Source organism: Ursus maritimus, unplaced genomic scaffold (assembly GCF_017311325.1).
Source record: "Ursus maritimus isolate PB19 unplaced genomic scaffold, ASM1731132v1 scaffold_1, whole genome shotgun sequence".
In the NCBI taxonomy this organism is placed as follows: Eukaryota; Metazoa; Chordata; class Mammalia; order Carnivora; family Ursidae; genus Ursus; species Ursus maritimus.
In genome coordinates, this window is record NW_024423343.1 from 1,371,642 (window position 1) to 1,384,392 (window position 12,751).

Consider the following 12,751-nt stretch of genomic DNA (forward strand, 5'->3'; position numbering starts at 1 on the left):
CCCCCAGCCTTGCCCCAGAAAAATCTTGGGGATCCCCACACCTGGTGGCCCCAGGCAGGTGCCATTCGGAGGCTTGGTGGGTCAAGCCAACAGGCTCCCCCTCCCCAGAACCTTCCTTTTCCCGGACCCTGGCTAATGTCCTCAGAGCTTTGAAATGGGCCCTTCTCCCCCCACAGGCGCTGAGGCTCAGAGACCCCAGGCCTAGGTTGAGGGGTGCAGGCTGTGCACATGCTTTGCCACGGCCTTGGCCTCGGCCTCCTCCTGCTCCAAGGTCCCATGCTTTGCGACTTCCCCAGCTCCGAGTGGGCCTGTTGCCGCGGACAGCTTCTCTCCGCGCTGCCCCTCCCCTCGCTGCCGCTGCCCTGCTGCCCCGCTGCCCTGCCGTCCCACCGCCCCGCTGCCCTGCCGTCCCACCCTCACTAACCTATAATTGTTTGTGTTTTGCAGGCAGTTTCTTGATTCGGACATGCCTAGGTATCATTTGTGCCCCTTGGTTTTATTTTGGCCTCTCTCCTTCCCCAGCCCTACAGCCCTGACATTTAATTTCAGCTTTTTGGATTTCTTCTACACTCGCTCCCCTTTCCCTCCTGTTTCTCTATCTTCTTGAGTTTTATCTCCTTGGAATACTTTTTTGATTTTCGTTGTTGCTTCCTCTCCCCACCCCCACCCTTCCCCCTCTTGGCTGAGTCCCTTCTGCCCGTACTCTTGATTTTGGCTGCTTTGGTAGTCTCCTGCCCCTCCACAGACACTGGCTGGCCTCCTGCTCCCGCCCCCGAGCCTTGCCCGCCCCATGCTGACCGCACCCCCGCCGGAGCGGGAGCAGGTGCCCCCCGCATGCTGGCTGGCCGGCCAGACTGCCTTTGGCTGCGCCAGCCCCACTCCCTGTAAGGTGGAAGAGAAAAGAGGGAGGGAGGGGCTGTGGTGGGCCCAGGACGGGAGGGCAGATGAGAGCCAGCCCTGCCAGGGACCCTCCATGCTCTGTACCTTCCAGTCCTGAGTGTCAGCTCCTCGCCTGGCCGGGCTGGGGGCTCTAGCTGCACTCTGGGCCTCGGCCCCCACGCACCCTTTATGGAAGCAGGTGGGCAGTAAAGCTGTGAAGGGCCCAGTAGGTTTCTGGACTCACTGGGGTAGTCCCAGGTCCAAACCCCTCGGAGGCAGGGTCTCCCGGGCAGGGGAATGCCTCCCCGACTTGAGTGGGGCCCCTGCCTGTGCCCGCTGGGTGCACGGGTCAGTGAGGCCCTCAGTGTGGATGGCCAAAGTCCCTAATCAAGACCGTCTGTGAGACTTGAGTCCGTTCTGAGCAGAGGGTCAAGGTCATCTCCTTCTGGGTCCTGTGGATTGTGGTCAGAGCTCCGTGGTGGTGGTCCTGCAGGTCAGCTGTTTTGAAAGATGAAGTGAACATTCAGAAGGCTTCCAACAAATGTTTGAGCCTTTAAGCTGCCTGGAGTGGGGCAGGGGTGGGTGCGTGGCATGACGGAGTCGTGGCTGTGATGGTCACTGTGGATGTGCCCTGGGCCCCGTGGAGCAGCGGCAGGCTGTGGCTCCTGCTGGTGTGACCCCAAAGGCACGTGTGCTTGTGCACCTGCGTGGTGGACACGTGTTTCCAGAGGCTGCTGCACGCCCTCCCTGGGGTCCCTGTCAAGGGAACACGGCTGGAAGGGGCTGCTCCCAAACGGGGGGCACAGCCGTGTAGGGCCCGAGCAGGGACCTGCCTCTCTGGACAGTGGGCGGGCTTGCTGGAGGAGGCTGGCAGGTTACTGGGCTGGCCGAGGCCGTCGTCCTGCTCTCAGAAGGCTCTGGGCCGGAAGCCCCTTGCTCGGATGCATCGGCTGGACAGGACCCACGTCGGGGGCTGTTTCCTTGATAAGTGGAAGCCTCAGGCCCATCAGTGTGATTGCTTGGGGGTGTGTGGATGTTTCGCCCCAGTTTGCATTTCCATAGCCAGCTCGGTAAGATAGAGGGGTGCTCGCGGGTCCTGGACGCCCCCACCCCATGCCTGCAACGCATGCCCCTAGGAAGCTCCTGGGTAAAGTGGGGATAATACAGTGTGGCCAGGAGGAACACCGGGAAGGAATGGGAACCAATTTTCCTTCTCGGCCCCCCAACTTCATGAGGCCCTCACCCCTGCATCTGAGCAGGGGTCCCAGACCCCCAGTTCCAGATGAGGGCCCATTGGCCCCAGTGGGCTTGGCCTGAAAGAGGAGGCCCAGGGCACTTAGGAGAAATGGGGGTCAGAGCCCCAAGCCTCCTTCACGGGGCCTAGCCCTGTGGGGCAGGAAGCCACCTTGCAGGCGGTCCTGGGAACTCGCGGACGGGGTGGGGGGGGCGCAGGGAGGGTCCTATTGCAGATGTGCGGAGTGGGGCAGGGACCTGGGACAGCCTGGCTGTGCCCCTGGCTGTCAGGGCCCTTGGATGGCTATGTCAGTGTGGACAGGTGGCAGAAGCTTCTGGAACCTCCTTTCCCTTCCCCCTCAGAAGGAATAATTTAGCCCCTGCTTGAAGTTGCTGTGACAGAAATGAGATGATACGTGAAAAGCTCTTAGCTGGGCAGCCTGCACACAACTATATAAATGTGGGTCATGTGGTCATTCTCCCCCTCATCCCCTCACCCCTCACCTGTCAGTCCTTCACCCCTCACCCCTAACCACTACCCTAACCCCCTCATCCCCTGATTTCTCACCCCTTATCTCCTCACCCCTAACCACTTACTCTCATCCCCTCACCCCTCACCTGTCAGTCCTTCACCCTTCACTCCTAACCACTTACCCTCACCCCCTCATCCTCTCACCCCCTTGTCCCCTCACCCCCTTGTCCCCTCATCCCCTTATCCCCTAACCCCTTCATTCCCTCACCCCTTTACCCCTTATCCCCTCACCCCCTCACCTCCTCACCTCCTTGGTCCCTTAATCCTCTTATTTCTGCATTCCCTTCTGGTCTGAGGACGCTCGAACTGCGCAGTGGGTGACACCGCTGATCCGTGCACGGGTCTGAAATGGGCACAGCAGAATCCCATTCCCCTGCTCTTAGCTGTGGGATCATGCCGAGCATGGGGTTTAATTTTCAGATTCTCAACAAACCCGTTTGCATCAGGATGCCCACCTGACCTGGCCATTAACCCACCGTGGCTGTGACACAGTTGTCTAAATGTGCATTGATAGGCCGTGTGCAGTCAGCGTGTCAGAGTCCCATGCGGAACGACCAGGCACCGCATGTCATGGGGGGTGGCCCTCTGCCCCTACCTGGCAGCCGGCTGAGACAAGGACCTGCCCCTCCTGAGCTCCGCGGGGATACGTGTGGGCGCACAGCCCGTTAGATCAGGCTGGGCAAACGCGGGGGCTCCCGTGTCACAATCCAAGGGGACACGAAACACCCGCCACTGTTGTGGCTGGGGTGGCCACTGATGCTTTTGGAGCAAGAATCGACATGGAAAAAACATTTTACAGACTATGAAATTTTCTTTGTCAGCAAAACTTTTTAATGCATTTTCAGTTTTCCCCATGTGGGTCCTCACTTGTTTGGGAATCAAGCTCTATGTCCCGGAGCTGAGTCGGGGGTGGTCCTATTTTTGGGCCCCTGCTGTCCAAGCCCTGTGGCTGGGGGGAATCAGCACAGGCCCCCCACCTGCTCCAGCTGGTCAGAGGCAAGATGGTGGCTGGAAGCTCCCGGTGGTGGCTCGGGGGCAGGGTGCCTCTGTCCCCAGCCCCGCAGTCGGCTGCAGAAGGAATTGTGCAGGAGGGCGTTTTCCTTCCAGAGGGAAGGTCCTGCAGGAACCCCTAGGGCTCTGCCGTGGGGCAAGCCGTACCCTGCCTGCTGCAGCGAGTCTCGGAGAAGGGCTAAGGACTGGAAGCTGTGGGCAGGGCTTCACTACGAGTCCTGGTCTGACAGAGGTCTGGATCTGAAGGGTCCGCAGGATGGTGGTGTGGGCCAAGACCGTGGTGAAGCACCACTGTGAGCCCAGGGGCTCTGCTCGCGAGGGGGCCCCTACCAGTTTTCCTACCCCTGTGGGTCTGAGAGTCTCTGCACTGCTGGCCAGGTAGTGTTCCCGAGTGGTGCTGATGCTTCGGGTCCGGGGACCCCACGTCTGGCTGCACATTTCCCTTTAGAGCTATGTCTGGGGGACCGGCTGGATGTCCAGTAGGGTTGGAGTGAGGGGCGTTGTGGAGCATGGGGCCCTCTTCCTGGGGTGACCTGATGCCCAGAGAGATCCCGACAGTCCTGTGCCTGCTCACAAGTGGGGTTCCTGGTATGGTACCCCTGGCTCTCTCTCTGGCTCTCTGGGGACTGGAGGGCAGCGATCAGCGGTCCCGTGCTATGTCCTGCAGGCTCGGCGCCCTCCGTGGCTGTGTAGGTCCCACCTGGGCGAGCTGCCGCTCTGCCAGTTCCCCCCACCCCAAGCACATCTGCTGGCGTCTGGCAAGACCTCCCTCTGCAGAGGCTTCAGGGGCAGGGGCTTGGGAAATTGTTGAGGACCCTTCCTGCTTGGGGCTCCAGGGGCTGGCACCCATGACCGTGTGGAGGCACGGCTGACTATAGGCCAAGGGCCTGTTCTGCAGGAGGCTGCCGGGGCTGGGGGCTGACAGTGGTTTGGAAACAGTCTGTGGGTAGCATCTTGGCTGTGCCAGGTCTGACCCTGGCCATCTTGGCACCTGGGGAATGGTGCAGTGAAAGGTGCCATCCTTGGCTGTGGACAGGGGCCCAAGAGGGCCCCCACCCACCGCCCTACTCCACCTCACACATGAGACCCACAGGTTTGGGTTTTTGGAGAGATTCAGGGTTACTGGAGTCTCATCAGAGCAAAAGCCACATCCTAACTTACTGAGGGCCTCTTGGCCGAGAGTGTCTCCGGGGGCCTCAGTGAGTGAGCCTCATGTGCAGGTGGGTTCATTTCTCCTTACGGCCCTGGCCAGTTCTGGCAGAGTCCATCTGGTCCTGGGGCAAGGCCCCTGGCTAAGCCCTGGGGTTTTGGCTGGCCTGACTGAGCTGGTTCTGTCTCCTTTGGTGTGTCCCACCCAAGCGTGAGGGGCTCCAGACGAGATGGGGACCCAGCCCTTGGTGTCCGAGTAGGAGCCTGCCCTGGAAGGGCCGGTTCTTCCCGAAGGACACACAGAGTGCACGTTGATGTGGGGGAGTCCTGCTGGTCCCCAGAGCACTGGCACTGGGTTAGAAGCCAGCAGCATCTTTTAGCGACATGGGAGGCAGGTGGACAGAAGGGACAGCAGCAAGGCGAGCCTTTGCGCCAGGCTGGAGGGTTTGGGGCTGGCTGGCTGACCAGGGTAGGGGACCCTCGGGTTAGCCTTCCCCAGTGTGTGGTCAGGGCCTTTTGGAGGTGAGGACTAGTAACAAGAATTGGTAGGAATAGTGCCCCCTGGGCCCTGCCCTCAGCACCTCGGACTAGCTCCTGCATCCTGCAGGACATCCCCATGAGGCAGGGATGGTGACTGCCAGTGGTTTGTCCAGGAAGCAGGGGACAGAGGTGTCTGCTGACAGCCCGAGGTCATGCGGCTGTGCAGCGGCATTTGTCCAGGCCAGGCTGCAGTGGACCTCCGGCTCTGGGGGCCTGGGGCGTTAGGGGGCCCCTGGGACGGAGGGCGTCCCTCTAGGGGTCGGTCACAGGTCCATGGGTAGCCACCTGGTCCCGCCGGGCATGGACCTGAAGCTCTGGCTAAGGACGCGGGGGCCGGGGGTCAGAGAGCCCCCCCCCCCCGCTGCCCTGTGAGCCGCCTGGCGGCCGGCGGTCGCAGCGCACACCCAGCTCACTGTCGGTTAGCTTGCACCCGGCCGCCGTGTAACGGCGCTCGTTCTGACGTGTCCATCTCTTCTGTGTGTACGTGTGTGTCCCGGCTGCCGCCACCTCTAGCGTTTCATTCGGAAATGATGCTAGGTACAGCTCACGTTTCCCTTCCGCACTCGCTTGCTCTGTCCTCTTCTGCTTTTCGATTTCCTTTCTCCCCGTGCTCTCTGCCAGTCTGGCCACCCTGCTGTCCTCACGGCCCTTCCTCTGGATCGTTGTCCTTGGTGACGTGTATGTGACAGCGGCCCTGCCCCGTCCCGCTGCTTCACCCCGCACCCCTGCAGTGTGCCCTGGAGAGCCAGGAGGCCGCGGCATGGGCCGTGCCCCAGCGTGGCCTTGTGCCTCCTGGCCGCCCTCCGCACTCGTGGGCCGGGCCGGCCTCTCAGGAGGGGGCTGGCCGCGCCGGGGCGCGTGCCGCTGTCCGCAGTCTGTGCTGACGTGTGTCTCAGCCGTGTCTTTGAGGATGCTTGGATGGAAACGGGGTGCAGCTGGGCGCTGCGCGGTGTTGCCGGGGCTCGCACAGCGGCCACACTGTGGATCGAGGCAAATTCCCCACCTCAGATAGGATCCTCAGACGCGCACCCAGCCTAAGCAAGAGTCTAGGAGCTCTGCCGTCGGGTGGTTGACTAGGAAAGCCTGCTCCAAAGTGGAGGCCCCTGAAGATTCTAACATCCTGGCCTCCTAGGGACAGCTTAAGCTGCCCTCACAGGGGATTCTGGGCCACGGGCTTCTGCTCTGCTCTGCTCACTTTCTTCCCGGGTTAGAGATGGGGACAGGGGGAAGAGCCCACCACCTGCTCCGTGCTAAATGGAGAGAAGTCTGGCTGCAGGGGGCGTAGGATGGGGGGTGATGCCGTCTGCCAGGGGCCACCCCTGCTTCCACTCCAAGCATCCTCCCTCGAGGGGAGGAGAAGGGCCATAGAGGATTTTGGCAAACCCGGGCAGGTTGGACCCTCCTTACTCAGACAGGGCAGGAGGGGCGGTCCCCATTCTGCCCTCTCCCCATCTCTCACCCCTCTGTTGCCTCCACCTCCTCTCTTCTCCCTCCCTCTCTTCCCCTTTGTTGCTATGTCCCAGACCACTTGCCTCCCTCCCTCCCCGGCCCTCTCTGCCCCCCTCCCATTCCTGCCTCAGCACCAGCGCTGTGGGCTGTCCTACCCATCCATGCACAGGGGACCCCCCCCCACCAGTCCGAGTAAGGAGGAGCCTGTTCTCCACACCGCCTGGGCAGCTCTCCCTGCGGCGGCCCACACGTCTCTCTCCATGTCTGTCTGTCTGCATGTCCCCGGCCCACAGGTGCGGCCCGTGTGCCACCGTGTTTTACCTGGTCTCTGCTTCCTTCCAGGACCTTTTACCAGTTTGAGGCTGCGTGGGACAGCTCCATGCACAACTCTCTCCTGCTCAACCGGGTCACCCCGTACCGAGAGAAGATTTACATGACTCTCTCGGCGTACGTCGAGGTGAGACCCCGAAGTTGCCATCCCCCAAGCCCGAGCTGCTTGCCAAGGGGCAGTGAGGGGCTTGGTGGCCCTGGACAGCCCCAGATGATCCTACTGTCTTCTCAGAGGACTTGTCAAGTCCCTGTTCAGTCCGCTACTTTCCACGGTGCGGCTCACAGTGACCCCCTCCCGCCACCTTCAGGGTGCGGCTTTGCCCTCTGGCTGCAGGATGGCTGCATGCGCACTCCAGCTGGGCTGAAAACAGAGCCTGCCAACCCCACCCCCGGGGGGGGGGAGCATGGGCATGGCTAGCTGGGTGCAGAACTGAGGAGTTAGGACGATCAGGGTTGGCAGCCGGTGGCACGCGGGAGACAAGGCACCCACCCCCTCTGAGCCTGCAGCTCCAGCTGTGATGGGGGCACCCACCTGACTGCCTCTTGGGATGGTGGTTTGTTGGGGAGACGCTGCCAGGGCTCTTCCCCAGTAAGGCCCCGAGCCACACGGGCTTTGTGGGGTGCTGTTGAGCTTCGGGAAAACAAAAGAGCCAGCTGAGCAAGACATAGTCCGTCAGCACCCTGGGAAGTCACCGAGAGGGGAATGTGGGTGCGGAGCCAGGATCTGCTTTGATCCTCACAGGCGTTTCCGGGAGTGTGTGGCCTGATCCCATGGCGAGGCAGCTGGGGCCTGTGTCTGGGATCCTTGGGGTCCCTGGTACCAACACCCAGCCCTCTGCAACCTGGGGAGGTGGGGCTCTGGTTCTCTCCCAGGAATCGGCTGGGGGGAGCAGAGACCTCCCACCTGGGTCTGGGGCCCATGCCAGGGGCCCAGGAAGGTCTGAGGCTGTCAGTCGGTAGCTTGTGTGTCCCCCAAGAGATGGTTAGATGGGGGTCTGGGGCCCAGGTACTGTGGGGGTGCTCGTGTGCCTGAGCCCCAACCCCTGTCCCCCATGCCAGATGGAGAACTGCACCCAGCCAGCCGTCATCACCAAGGACTTTTGCATGGTCTTCTACTCTCGGGACGCTAAGCTGCCTGCTTCACGCTCCATCCGCAACCTGTTTGGCAGTGGGAGCCTGCGGGCCTCGGAGAGGTGAGCCTGTGGGTGGGGGTGGCAGGGGGCTGCACAGGGAGTGGCTGGACAACCTCGGAGAGGAGAGCCTGTCCACGGTGGGCGGCTGGTGGGGGCCCTGCTGTCTGGACTCTGCACGGGTGGTGGCTAGGCATGCCCAGCAGAGGCTCGAGTAGCAAGCCTGCTGCAGGCCAGCCCAGAAGAGAAGGCAGACCGGCCACGCTCCCAATCGGTCCCCTGCCCTGGGACCCTCCCGTGGGTAGTCCTGGGGCCCCACTGCACCCCCATGGCTGGGGAACCTCCTCCCCAGGGACCTCAGGGATCATGCCAGCAAGACTGGGGGGCTGGGATGGGAAAAGGGCACTCTGGACAGAGCCTCTTGCCTCTTGCAGGCTGGCAACACCCAAGGGGTATAGAATGTCAGGTCTGGGACAAGCCATCCCCTCTTCCCCTCTGACCAGTCCCTGCATTCCTGGGGGGTGAGGGGAATGAAAGAGAATGTCAAGGCAGTGAGGAGGGGCTTTGCCCCAACAGCAGAGACCACCAAGGGTGCTAGGCCCCTATGCTCAACTTCAGTGAGGCTCCCCACACTGTCTCATGGACCCCAGTGTGCAAGACCGTCGGGGCACTAACAGGAAGATGGAGTATGGGGTTCAGGACATAGTGGCCTCGGGCTGGCTCTAACCCAGTCATCCAGGGTCACCTGGTGAGTATAGGATACTGCCTGCCGGCTGGGCCCACCTCCATGACAAGTTTGACAGTGTGCACTCAGCAAAAGGGGGCCCGGAGGGGTCTGGGATACAACTATCCATACAGACCTGCAGCTGAGGGCCCTCCATGCAAGGCCACCCGGCATGGGTGTGCAGTGGGACTTGTGCCCAATGTGCGTTTGACCGGCCCTTGCTGTGCCTGGCGTCCACATGTTCCCCCCCTCTGCTCCCCGCAGCAACCGCGTGACGGGCGTCTATGAGCTCAGCCTGTGCCATGTGGCCGATGCCGGCAGCCCAGGTAGGCCTCTGCCCTGCTCGCTCTGCTACGGGGGCAAGGGGCACTTTGTCAGGGAGCCAGGGTTCCCTGGGGTCACTCGGGTCACCTCAGCTAAGCTGCTGTTTTGGGGGGCCCTCCCTTTCGAGGCTCACGTGCTCACCTTTGGACTTGGAGCTGTTCTGGGCGGCCAGAGGACGGTGAGGGGAGAGGCTGCGCCGGGGGCGGCCTTAGGGGCCACCGTGCTGGATGACTTCCTGCAGGCGAGGCGCTCCCCAGGGGAACCAGCCTCCCTCCGTGGACAAGTCCCCACCCCGAGCCCAAGTCCTGGAGCCAGGGCAGGGGTGTGGCAGCCCAGGGTCCCCTTTCTAGGGATGCAGCGGCGGCGAAGGCGAGTGCTGGATACATCTGTGGCCTACGTCCGGGGCGAGGAGAACCTGGCGGGCTGGAGGCCCCGGAGTGACAGCCTTATCCTGGACCACCAGTGGGAACTGGAGAAGCTGAGCCTGCTGCAGGAGGTGGGCCTGAGTGCACGGACCGCCCAGGTGGCCGTGCGCGGGTGCATGCGGGAAGCAGGAGGCTGTGGCGGGAGCAGGAGCGTTCCTCTGCTCACTGCCAGCACGGGCGCTGGGCCGCAGATGCAGGACAGCGGCTGGGTGGCTGGACGGCCAGGGGGCATGGTGGGCGGGCGCTCCCGGGCCCGGGTACTCCCGGGCTGCAGGGCCGAGCTGTGTCCTGGCTCTTGTGCAGGTGGAGAAGACCAGGCACTACCTCCTGCTACGGGAGAAGCTGGAGACCACCCAGCGGCCCGGCCCCGAGGCGCCGTCTCCTGCCTCCAGCGAGGATTCTGGGTCCCACGTCTCGTCCAGCCCCTCCTCCCCACTCTCAGCCGAGGGCCGGCCGTCACCTCTGGAGGCTCCCAGCGAGAGGCAGCGGGAGCTGGCCGTCAAGGTAGCTCAGGCAGCGCTGTGCTGACCCTGGCCCCTCCAGGGCTTTGGTGACTCAGGCGCGTCCTATCAGAGCAGGAGCTGGGAGAATGAGGGGTCCATAGAGGCCCCTTCCCTGCCCCTTACTCCACACACATTGGAATTTGGCAGCCTTTTACAGCTTCCTCCCCCAAGCAGTCATCTGCCTCCTTGAATACCTGTGCTGATGGGGAACTCATCCCCACAATCCAGAGCTAGCTCTTTCTGCGGCTCGACAGGCTGCTGGGAAGACCTCTTAGACTGGGCAATGCTGCCCCCCCATCTTTGTCCTGGGCCCGGGGCCTGCTCTGAGACGCTTCCCTGGCTCACCCATCACCTTGGAGGATGGAGCTGCTGCCGACCTTGAGCTGCTGTGCCCGGCCCTCGACCAGTCCTCCGTGTCCAGGGGCCATGCCTATGGCAGAGCCAGGTCCGGGGCACCTCCCGACTGGATGTTTGCTCTCCTTGCAGTGCTTACGCCTCCTCACGCACACGTTCAACAGAGAGTACACCCACAGCCACGTCTGCATCAGCGCCAGCGAGAGCAAGGTGGGCAGCGAGGGGCCACCCAGGGGGCTGTCGTCACCAAGAAAAATTCGCACGCCTATCCAGGGAAGGAAATAAAGGTTTTCTTAGAAACATACTCTCACAGCTGAAAGGAGCACCTCTTAGCCAAGGGCCTGGTTTTCCCGGGCCCGAGGCCCAAGAGCCAGGTCTATGTGTGGGGTCCGTGGAGCACTGGGCTCTTCAGGGCCAGCTGGGGCCAGGCCCACCCGGTACCTTCCCTGCTTCCTTCAGCGTGGCCCTCCCTCCGCTGCCTCTGTCCCGGGCTGCTCACGCCCACCCTGGTGCAGGACCTGCCGTGCACAGCCCCCCTCGCAGACTCTGGCCCATCACCGGTCTTCGCCCTTGACCTGCAGCCTGCTGCGCCTGGCCTTCCTGCTTTGCACTAGCCTCCCCTAGGCCTGGAAGGGCCTCTCCCCGTGGCTCCTGGGCTGCCCATCCTACAGTGGGGGCTCAGAGACCGCGCCTTGGCAGAGCCTTCTCTGACCCCGCTGTGGTCCTTGCTCGCTCTTTAGAGCCCAGCAGTCACGAATCCCTCCTGAGGCAGGACAGAGCAGGGAGGGGCAGGCCAGGGGTGTGTGGAGCTGGGAGAGGTTCGAGGGAGGCTGGGAAGAGGGTCTGGTCTGCAGTTGGGATGGGGGGTGCCCTAAATGGAGGTGAAATGTGAGCTGAGGCACAGGCCTCAGCCGCCGCAGAGGTGTCCACACCCCGTACGCCCTGCTAAAGGCTCACTGTCCTTCACAGCTCTCCGAGATGTCTGTCACCCTGCTTCGGGACCCCTCCATGTCCCCTCTGGGGGCAGCCACGCTCACCCCCTCCTCCACCTGCCCCTCTCTGGTCGAAGGGCGGTATGGAGCCGCTGAGCTGAGGTGAGTGAGCCCCAGCCTCCTGGAGAAGTTTCCAGTACCGCAAACCGACTGATAACAGTGTCTGCGACTCAGGTGCAGAGTGTGGGGGGTGTGGGGGGGGGGCACAAATGACCAGGGATGGCCACACACATCTAGGGCAGGGCGAGGTGGAAGGGGTCCACCCTGCACCCTGCCCTGGCTGGCACGGCCCCCATCCGGTCCCGTCGTCTTACTCTTCGGAGGACATTTGCGGCTGGAACATTGATTTAAAGTGCTGTGGGGACTAAAACCAGGAACGGGTCCAAATAGCACAAAACAAAACCCCTTTTCAGGGGGAAGGGCTTGTACAACACTCAGTAGGCTAGAAGGTGACAAAGCAGAGCCCAGAGACCCATGGCCCGCGGCTGCAGACGAGGATGGCCTGACATCTGCCCAGCCCCCCAGCTTTACTAGCACCGCTGAAGCCTGAGCCCTTACATTTGAAACCCCTCAACGTCCACATTTTGTTCGTAAAACAAAAAAGGCATCAAGCCCTCTGGGCCTCACAGAAGACAGGTGTCACTGGCCATCGGTCAGGCTCTTTGGACCCAGCAGGTGCCGAGGACCAGCAGCTCCGTCTGTGTGGATGGCCTCTGCAGACGTTATGACAGCCTCAGCCCCGCTGGGGCTCTGGGGGGAGGGGCCCACTTCCACGAGGGCGAGGAGCAGAATGTGCTGCAGGAGAGGGGTGGTGGCTCTTGCTCAGCGGATCCGGCTGCCAGCGTGGGACCCTCCCCGGCACCCCGGTGCATCACTGGAATCGGGTGGCCCGGGGCCCCCCAACTCCAGCTGCGGGTGCGGCCGGGCAGCCCCGAGGGGGTGATGCTGGCGGTGGGAGGAAGCCCGGGCCTGGCGAGGCGTCTCCTTGCAGGCATGCAAAGGCTTTGCTTTGTTCCCCAGGACCCCTCAGCCCTGCTCCCGGCCAGCCAGCCCAGAACCTGAGCCTGTGCCAGAGGCAGATTCGAAGAAGCTTCCCTCCCCGGCTCGGGCAGCGGAGGCAGACAAGGAGCCCCAGCGCCTGCTGGTTCCCGACATCCAGGAGATCCGGGTCAGGTG

At 62.8% G+C, this 12,751-nt stretch overlaps 1 protein-coding gene across 17 annotated transcripts in view; it reads left to right on the top strand.

Moving 5' to 3' along the window:
- The window catches only part of KIF1A (kinesin family member 1A), a 68,949-nt gene that overhangs the window by 53,668 nt on the left and 2,530 nt on the right, over positions 1–12,751 (top strand). For 8 of the 17 annotated variants that reach the window (XM_040638149.1, XM_040638178.1, XM_040638157.1 and 5 more), the window contains 8 exons: positions 7,136–7,250; positions 8,183–8,316; positions 9,242–9,303; positions 9,652–9,797; positions 10,030–10,230; positions 10,716–10,793; positions 11,553–11,677; positions 12,596–12,748. In XM_040638149.1, coding sequence (XP_040494083.1) covers positions 7,136–7,250; positions 8,183–8,316; positions 9,242–9,303; positions 9,652–9,797; positions 10,030–10,230; positions 10,716–10,793; positions 11,553–11,677; positions 12,596–12,748 — 1,014 coding nt within the window. Of the gene's footprint in view, positions 1–447; positions 475–5,857; positions 5,882–7,135; positions 7,251–8,182; positions 8,317–9,241; positions 9,304–9,651; positions 9,798–10,029; positions 10,231–10,715; positions 10,794–11,552; positions 11,678–12,595; positions 12,749–12,751 lie in introns of all 17 variants that reach the window. The other 9 variants (XM_040638193.1, XM_040638221.1, XM_040638198.1 and 6 more) reach the window with 2 other exon arrangements.